Here is a 9,675-nt window from a genome sequence, read left to right on the forward strand (position 1 = left end):
CACCCTTCAATTGCTGCCATGGGCAACTCAACCGTATAATCCATATCAAAAAGTGTGACTGTTTGGGGCTTACCAATCTTTGTCTGAGAGGTTTTTTTATTGAAATGCAATGGGAAGTTGTGTTTCTCAGATTACTCAAGCCACATTGTTCTTGTGCCTTATCTGCTTTTGTTGCTTATTTGATTAAGTTATGTGTTTTTCGAAATTCCTCAGTGATTTGACCAAAGCTCTGAAAGGGTTTCCCCAAGTTTGAAGGACGTGTGCTCCTTTTATACTTGAGGACATCTTTTCAGCCCAATCGGGTGGAGTTATTATGACCAACTGCTTAAAGTCTATTGGTGATAGCAGATACAGCACAGTTTGTGTACATTTTCTGTCAACTTCAATGTTGCCTCTTTAATTTCTTAACCACTGTCTCCTACTTATCCAAGATTGTGTCACAGACCTAACAGAGCTAAGGAAAAGGCAGGCATCTTTCTCCCCCGCATTTCTCTCTAGCTCAGTCTGGTTTGCATGCCAAAAGGTATCAAATGTCTCTGAAGTGAGTTTTTGTCTTCCCCATGGTCTACTCTTGGCATAGGGCCCAAAAAATCCTCCAAAGGTCCAAGAAAGATCCAGTGTACTGTGTCTTGTACCTCTGTCCTACCATATGACTAAATGTTGATAAATTAACTATAATTACATGAGCAAGACAGTGGAAAACCTGCAGGAACTGAAACATTGGAGCTGGTCTACTTGATAAGTTGGTCATACCCTTAAAAGATTTAAATGTGATACTTCTTACATTTTTACCTAAAAGTTTGTTCTGATAAGTACTGAGAACTATCTATCAATAGATAATAAAACAATAGAAAGGAAATATTACTTTTGTTTGAAAATATATATTTTAATTATAGTTAAAATGTGTTTTACATACTCAAGATAAGATGAAATAAATAAGCCCAGATCATTTTTATTTTATTCTGACACCTAACAGAACCAAACCTGCCGTTGAAAGAGAGGTTTGTTTCAACCACGGCTGTATGTGATGTGTGCAAACTATTCATTTTCATTATCAGCCCCACGCAGTATTTCCTGTTCCAGACAAGACTGTTCTAACTGTCAAGGAGAGAGGGAACACAAACCACCTACAACAGAGGGTTAGGAATCAGATAGTTCTTCAAGTCTATATAACTCTAAAACTGAGACCCAACAACACATTAGCGAAGAAAAGCACCTGACAAAAATTCATTCTTATCTACAGAGCTCCTAAGTGCTTGACATTTTTAGGTTTCTCCCTTGCAATTCATCTGATGTATAAGTTGCATGCTGCTGTGAGCTGATTTTATTGAGAGGGGGATGGGGAAACTTTCTCACTGTGATGCAGCCAAAATTCAGAGAAACCTGTTTATCCATGAAATATTGAGGTTTTTTCAGTCCCTAATTCATAATCCAGCTCCTGTGCTAGAGCTCAGCACTGACCAATAATTGATGTTTTGTTGCTTTCTCGAACAAAGATCAAAAACTCGGTGAGAAAAAATGTTTCTTTTTACAATACACCCTTTATTAAATACGCCTCCATGATACATAACCAGACGAATTCCAGGAAATCAGTGGATGCTTTATTTAAAGACCACATGGTAACAATCCTCAAAAAGGTAACACCATGGCAACAAGATATTTTTATTTTACCAGGCAAATCAAATTGTGGACAGGCACATTTGTAAAGCACCATTTGTTTCCAGATGGAAATGGAAGCATGACTCTTGTGAGATCAGTTGGGGAGGGAACAAATCCATTTACACATGCAGCATACTTTAAATGTGCACCAAAATAGTGTTACTGATACCAAAACAGGTCAGAGTATCTGTTTTTAAGTCTCTTTTAAGTCTCATAACACATTATGACAACTTCACATAATGTCAAGCTTGAGAATCAAGAGAATCAATCAATTCTTTTTTCACAGAATGTAGCAGTGAAAATGTAAAACTTTCTAATCTGACTTCAGAAATAACTGAAACCAAATATTTCCTTGTTTAATCAATGGGTCAGTTTTTGTTCATATGTACTTAAATTCCAGTTGAAATTCTCATTGATTTGTCTTTACTATCCAACTCTAAGGCCTGTTTGTTTGCACTACTGACCATTTCAGGTTTTCATACTTCTTATATGACATGGTTGTTTTTGGTTGAAGTTTTGGAGGCAACACTAGAATAAATAATGTCTACTGATGTGTTGTAAGGCCTGTTAAACATTCAAGTATACAGAACACATAATAGCTGTGATCAGCTGTAATAAATTATGTGTCAAAATATCAAACATGATAAAAACACAATTTTCCACTAATTCAGACTGCTTAAAATTAAAATTGATACAGTTAGATACAATTGATATTTATACACCTTACACACATTAATAAACAAGTACATACATTTTTTTTCATTTAGCTGCCTAAATTATCTAGATCCATAGATTCAACACAAGGTGCTGGTGAGAAAGTTACATTCAGTCACCATCAGAATGTGCATCAGATTAATTGTTGGGCTTTTAATGATGCAGTAGGGCCACTCTTTTTCCATGTTGCAACTAGGCTTGTCACAATAAGCAATCAATCAATTAATCCCAAGATAAATTAAAACAAACTCAATAATTTCCATTTGCATGACTTATTGTTTTCTCTTTTCTCTCTCACTTTCTACCAAAAACTGGATGACAAAAATCTTCAGCCTGCTGCATTGGTTTCAAATAGGCCCCATTTTTAGAGAGACTTCATAAATAATTTCATTTGTTGTTTCTGTTGCTTGGTTTATTTATTTTCAATATTTAAAATGTCTTTGAATTCCTGTGTTTATTAAAATTTAAAGTTTGTTGATCTTTGAGAATGTGCTCTTGCATTTTTATGGTATTTTCACTATATCTCTTGTAAATGGTCTCAGAACAATATTATCGTTTATGGTAAAAACTTCTGGGATAATTTATCATCTAGCAAAATTTGTTATCATGACACACCTAGTTGCAACAATACAATGATACAACAAATGACGACAATGAATTTTAAAACAAGAACTTGGGCAAGTTTGAATTTAATGTAAACTTTCTCTACAGGATTAAAAGTATACATATAATCCCACTAACATTTGGAAAATTGTCCTTCAACAAGTTGCAGAAAAGCTTACAAATTGTCATTATGAAATAGGGACTGATTCAAAAGCTAAATGTTCACCTGCTTTATGCATTTTTGTTTTGATTCCAAATAAAAAAACAAAACTGGCTTTGGAAACTAATAAAGCAGGTTAAACGTTTCACAAAAATCCATACACTGTGAGTACAGAGTGGTTGCCAGAAAACCACATGATTTAAACAAACTCTTCCATGTTTGATAGAAGGAGTCAAACATCCAGCCAGAATTGCACCAAGAGTTTGCTGATGAAAAAATATATATATATTTATGTTTCCCCTTTAACAAACTAGGATATAGCTGAGTAAATATTAATGGGGTAAATGTGTGTATTATTTTTATTCTGTTTTCAGCAGAGAAAACCCACAACAATAAATTCAATATTCTTTATCCAACTCTGGTTTCTCAAATTCATTGAAATTGTTTGTTTGTTGGACGATCATACGTCCCTGAATTCATGCTGATGATGACCGTATGTAAACCTCTGAGCTCCACTGAATGATTCTAACATGTTGTACAAATGTGGAGTCATGGTGATCTTCTTTCCCAATAATAATAATCATCAAGAAGAAGACTTGCAAATGACAGAGTTAAAACCATCCTTAATCAGACTTTCAACTCCTTAAACTGATAGGTACCTCAAGGCAAAGTCATGCAGTGAGAATGTGAGGAGAAGGTGTTGTTCATCATCTGATTATTTTATGAACAAGCATGTGATTGTGTGAAAATATCTTTAAGGCAAATGTGAATAGTTAAATATGTACATTCTTTTTTTTAACACGCAGCCTTGAGTTTTCCTTTTTTTTTCTTTTACTAAATTTTAAGCTATTCTAATAAAAACAGTATTTTAAAAAAGTAATTTCTCTAATCAGCAGCAAAATGATTGGCTATAGAAAGAAACAGACACATTTTATGGTCTGATGTCAATATGAAAGACAGCAGCTTTCCCTGCTTACATTACTTGAAGGTGTGCTTCACGAAGTTCTTCATTTCATAGAAAGTCATCCAAAAATGTTCAAATGCATTTCCCTTAAGTCACTTTAAGTGTGGACAAGCAGACAAAGAAATGGTAAAAACCAGACAAAGAGAGGTTGTGAAAGAGAGTGTTCACCCTTAAGGCCCATCTGGAAGGTGCTGAAAGTTTAGTCCTAACACCTTTATGGTCTGAGGCAGTCATAGCGCCAGGCTGTGAGCGCTGGAGGCTGAGGCCTGAGCACGCTGCACCACTCCAGGACACTTCTCCCTTTTCTGCAGCTTGTGGTTTTGAAACAAGCCCTCATTTCGTGGAGCACCATGAGTTCCATCAGGGAACGTCAATAGCCCTGCAGACACAGATACACTGGACTATAACCAACCACAGGCACACAATATTGACATTCCAATCGATTTGCTGTTAGAGCGGTGTTATGCACTTACCATATCCCTCAACACGGCCATCTTTGAATTCTCCTTCAAACTTCATGCCATCGAATCGACTAAAGATTCCTGAACCTTGAAACTTTCCGTGAGCAAATTCTCCTTCGTACCTGTCATGACAAAAAAATGTGACCAGGTTGTCTTTTGTAACCTTTGTGAGGGTTTAACTATCATTTCTCTACACACCGGGATCCGTCTGTAAAAAGCAGCACACCCGAACCGTGAAAGAGTCCATTCTCAAACTGGCCAGTGTAGCATGTTCCATCCTGAAACTTGAGCTGGCCTAGGCCATGTCGCCGACCTAGAATAATGAACCATATACTGCTTAATGACTGGAATAGCTATCAATGAGACACATTTTGCTGTTACTATTACGTTTTATTGGTATTTTATGTAATGGACCAACACAAAGCAGAGCATTGTTGTGACATGAAATGAAAGTAATAGTGTACAGATCAGTTTACATTTCAATGTGATCTGTAAAGTGTGTGGTGTGTATGAATTAAGCCCCTCTTGAGTGAATACTTTCTACAGCCAACTTTTGATTACTACTGCAAGTCATTTGACCATTTCTTGTTTGCAAGGCAGTGTTATTTATGCAAGGCCAGGCCAAAATTATTGTAGAGCACCTATGACTATCAATGTAGTTATCTGTTTATAAGTCTTGCCAAAGATCCTCAATTGGATTTGGTACCATTCTTTTACTGGGCCATATGTTCCTACCTGAGCCATTCTATTGTAGCTCTATATGTTTAATGCTACTGTAACATAAAACTATCTTAGTCTGAACTCCTTTGAATCTTCTAACAGGTTTTCTTCCATTAGTGCCTTGTATTCATCTTCTAAACAAATCTGACCAGATTCCCTGTTCCTACAGCTTTAAGAGTCCTGAGAGCAAGATGCTGTCACCAGGTTTAACAGTGGGGATGACAAGATTTTTTCTCCACCAGTAGAGTTTGTATGTATTTTGCAGAAAGCTCAACTTTATCATCATCTGTCACTTACTTTCACCCATTTTCTGTGTCTCCTACATGACTTGTAGAGAACTGCAAGTGTAATTGTTTCGTAGCCTTTTTTCAACAATTCCAAGTTTTCTTGGCTCTCTTCCATAAACACAGCTTATGTGGAGTGCAAAACCTAATAGTTGTTGAGTCAACAGATTTGCCCTGAAACCTGGCTCTCTGTAGCTTCATCCATGGACCACTTCCCTGCTTCCCTGCTGAACACTCTCCTTTCCTGCTGTATTGGGTAAGTGGGCAACCATGTCTTTACACTTCTGCTATTCTCACACCAGACAATGGATTACACAGTGGTCTGTGAAGTTTAGAATGGCTGAAATATTGTTTTATAACATTGAATCAATTTGAACCTCTACGTAATTTTAACTCTGACCTGTCTGATAAGTTTCTTTGTCTTCATGATGATGCTATGACCTTTGAAGAGTTCACAGAAAAGCTGTACTTATACTCAAATTAAGTCACACAAAACAGGACAGTATTCACTAAATCGGTGACTTCTGAAGAGAACTGATATCAATGGGTTTTATTTAGTGATATTTGAGTTAAGGAGACTGAATACAAATGCACCCCAATCTTTTAAACTTTTCGCCTGTAAAAAAAAGCACCAATTTGTGTTGGGCCATCACATTAAATCCCATAAAAACATATTTAAACTGAAAAAGCTTTAAGGATTACGCTACCTTGCAAAATACACTACAATACTGTATTTAAGTAATTTGTTAGACTGCATTTTGCCTGAATAGACATGTTTGTGTGTTTTATTAAAATAAGTTTGTAATAAAGAAAGGGAACAGTTTTTTTTTTTCTCAATTTTATTTCTTGGATATAAACAACCTTTCCCCACCTCCTTTGAGATAAAGGTTTACAACTAAATTAGGAGTCCCATCTGCTGACTGTGTAGGTGGGACTTATTGCAGTCTAATCCTGCATGCTTGCACTGATTTCCACTGAAGGACCCCTGCTAGGACACAAGAAATGGAGTTTACTTCCACTTAGTGATTCAGTAATGAATCATTTACAACTTGGCTACAATGCAACATTAAATCTAATAGGTAAACTGAATCTGGTGTAAAAAGATGATAATTCTTACTCCTTAAAAAAATACAGGTAAAGAATAAGCAGAAGAAATGGACAAAAGTGTGTATGTGTAAATTAATTGACTGGCTTTCTTTTTAGGACTCTCTTCAAACTCCCAAACACTCCCACTCTATAGTCAGGTGAAAAGAGGATTTGCTTGCACTCGGGGTGACCAATGGCAGCTAATTGGGATTTATATAAATAGCTTGAACCTATAAGTGGATGTGCATGTGAGAGGCTTTAAGCATATAAGTGTCATCATCATCTTCCCCAGGTATGAAAACTGACTAAATTAAAAACGTTAAGCCTGAAAAAGAACCAATCAGGGTGTTGCTTAAGTTTAAAAGACCTAGAAAACTACTACATGTTTCTGGTCAAGTGTTTTAGGACAAAGTTCTTCAGCCAGTTAGTCCATAAGGTTTTTAGAAAGCAACAGTTTCAAAACTGATACATTTTCCACCACACTGTTCCTGTAGCTGTATAGAGCACAAAGTAATGCATTACTGACTTTCCACAAACTGTTACTCGTAATTACAGAAGAAAATAAAGAAAATGTGGAAATTTGAAAATATTGTAGCCATTTTCTTTCTTTTAAAGGTAACACTGTTTTAAAACTACAAGCGGCAAACTATGACCAGCATGTCTTCTGTTTGCATCTGATGATGAGTTTATCAGTTAGTTAGCTGACAGATAAACCAGCTAACATCAATGTACTATTTTTGTTTTACACTATAAACAGCAGAATGCCAAAAAAGGTATAGTATTCTGCTCAATTAGCAAGCTTATTAGTAATACTAAAATCTGAGAATGGTCATCTGTAATAACATGTAAATAAATACTTTCTAAAGTTCTATAGTTAACACCATTAAAACCGATGACACAACCGACTTATTTCAGTTTTGTTAAGAAAGCAGGTTTAATGTTGAATTTCTGCAGGACTGTGAGAAGGGATTGTCTCACCTTCTTTCCACTCGCCGTGGTACTCCTCTCCACTGGCATAAGTAAAAGATCCTCTGGTCAAAGTCATGGTCTTCCTATTTAAAAGACACAAATGCACCCCATTGGATAAGAACTACTTCTTAGCGGTGTAAAACTGATTACTAAAGTACAACTATTATGAGATTTTTTGCCTTGCTGTTTCTTTAGGACAAATGGTCTGTTTTCTTTTTTTACAAAGCTCTTTTAAAAAAAAGAACAATAAAGGTCAAACTGACAATAGTCATACGCAGAAGTGGTATTTTGATATGGCTCAACCTTCATGGTGCTATTTTCTCAGAGAGAAAAGATACAGATGGACTTAACAAAAAGTTGTGTTTTTTCTTTTGCTATTTGTCACATTCAGTCGATAGAGATTACGCGGGGGTGTCGAACTCCAGTCCTCAAGGGCCGGTGTCCGGCAACCTTTAGATGTGCCTCTGCTGCACCACCTGAACAGAATAATTAGGCTCTGGAGAACTTATCTACAGTTTTCCAGAGCTGGTAATTAAGCCATTTCATTCCGGTGTTTTGTACCTGTGGCACATCTAAAAACTGCAGGACAGCGGCCCTTGAGGACTGGAGTTTGACACCTGTGGATTAGGGGTTGTAAAAATAATTTAGCTTTACAAGACTAGCCAGCCAGTCAAAGTGAAATTTGTATTCAATTTAGATTCTTGCTACATTTAAGGGCTATCTCACTGTTTTTAGAGAAATTTCACTGTAGGTGATAATACTATTAATTACAAAATCTAAAATACAACAAATCTATAAAGGGTGTGTGTATATATATATATATATGCCAACTAGCTACTAAGGCGTGCATGCCAAATCGATCTGAGTCCTTATATTAAAAGGATGAAGACACCTTAGCACCTGTTCTTGCAACTCTTGAATGCACAGAGTAGCTTTTGTAAAGCAAACGCTGAGGCGGTATCCCTTTTCCAAAGCTGAAAGCTGCACACAGGACCAGTGACTATACAAATGCACGTTAGCAAACCACATTACAGCATAATCCACCTCTTATAACAGAGATTTCATTTTTAAAACAAATAAATGCCTTGCGGGACGACAGTCAAGGGTAATTTCACCCTAGCGGCCGCCATCAGATAAATAATTAATCACACAAAGACAAAATTGTTCCCACGCAATATTAAAACTATCTAGCTAAAGCTGTCAATCTGTTTCGATCAATGCAACCCTGTGTAGCTAGGTGTTGCTGCAAATGCCCTCGTCTTTAATAAAATCCTAGCCTATTCAAATTTTAATAAAGCTCATATTTACAGCTTTCTATCTTTCTCTGTGACTGTAGGAGGCACAGAGGCTAGGCACCTAAAGGTAAGTCTCTATTTACCTTCACTCAAAGCCTGTTCTCTCTGAAGCATCTAAACCACCGTGTACGACAGGAGGGGCGTAAATAAATGAAAACACCGGCTGATAAAAGAGATGGCGCATTCATGTCCTGCCTGTAAACTCCGAACGCGTAAAGGAAATCTCAAAATCTCTTGAAAAGATCAGAAGGGAAAAATATTAAATTAAATACTTTAAGTTCGTTATGTATTTTTCCAACAATAATTTAGTGAGACCTGTTTTGTATATAGCTATGGCTTGTCCTTACTTTAATTTGTAGAGAACAAACATGTGCGCCCCAACTGTCACTGAAAGCAACATTTACTGATGGTGCAGCAGCTGACAGGCTGGCAGAATACTTGCATACTGTAAGAGCTTTTCGCCATTTTTTTCTTAAGCTCATTGATTTCTACTGTGCTTACCACAAGCACTGTATACAGGGGAATCTCTTTGTTCATTGTTAGTGAGTATTGTGCTGCATTGAAAAACCTCAATGCTGTTAAACAGATTTCTGGTAAACATCAATGTAAAAGACCAGAACTTCTAAAATAAATCTTTCCCCACATCTTTAAATTTGATTGTGTAAGTGTGAGGATAATTGTATTGCTTCAGGATAAAATACAACGATCAATTGTTATTTGACAGTGTGGAATAATATAAATAGAATAGACATGTCCTTTA

General features: G+C 36.4%; 1 protein-coding gene across 1 annotated transcript; it reads right to left on the reverse strand.

Annotated features, from left to right (window-relative positions):
- Positions 1-1,521: 1,521 nt before the first annotated feature.
- On the reverse strand, positions 1,522-9,082 carry morn4 (MORN repeat containing 4). Its single transcript, XM_028007546.1, has 5 exons — positions 8,999-9,082; positions 7,630-7,703; positions 4,760-4,874; positions 4,574-4,683; positions 1,522-4,479 (listed from the first exon to the last, which is right to left on the reverse strand). The coding sequence occupies exons 2-5, from the start codon at positions 7,694-7,696 to the stop codon at positions 4,331-4,333; spliced, it is 441 nt and encodes a 146-aa protein (XP_027863347.1). The 5' UTR covers positions 7,697-7,703; positions 8,999-9,082; the 3' UTR covers positions 1,522-4,330.
- Positions 9,083-9,675: the final 593 nt, after the last annotated feature.

The sequence above is a fragment of the Xiphophorus couchianus genome, chromosome 22 (genome assembly GCF_001444195.1).
Source record: "Xiphophorus couchianus chromosome 22, X_couchianus-1.0, whole genome shotgun sequence".
NCBI lineage: Eukaryota > Metazoa > Chordata > Actinopteri > Cyprinodontiformes > Poeciliidae > Xiphophorus > Xiphophorus couchianus.

Coding starts and splice junctions, on each gene's coding strand:
- morn4 (XM_028007546.1), bottom strand. CDS start 7,696: ATGACTTTGACCAGAGGATCTTTTACTTATGCCAGTGGAGAGGAGTAC. Junction 4,684..4,759: donor CTTTTTACAGACGGATCCCG/GTGTGTAGAGAA, acceptor TTGTCATGACAG/GTACGAAGGAGAATTTGCTC. Junction 4,480..4,573: donor TGGCCGTGTTGAGGGATATG/GTAAGTGCATAA, acceptor CTGTGTCTGCAG/GGCTATTGACGTTCCCTGAT.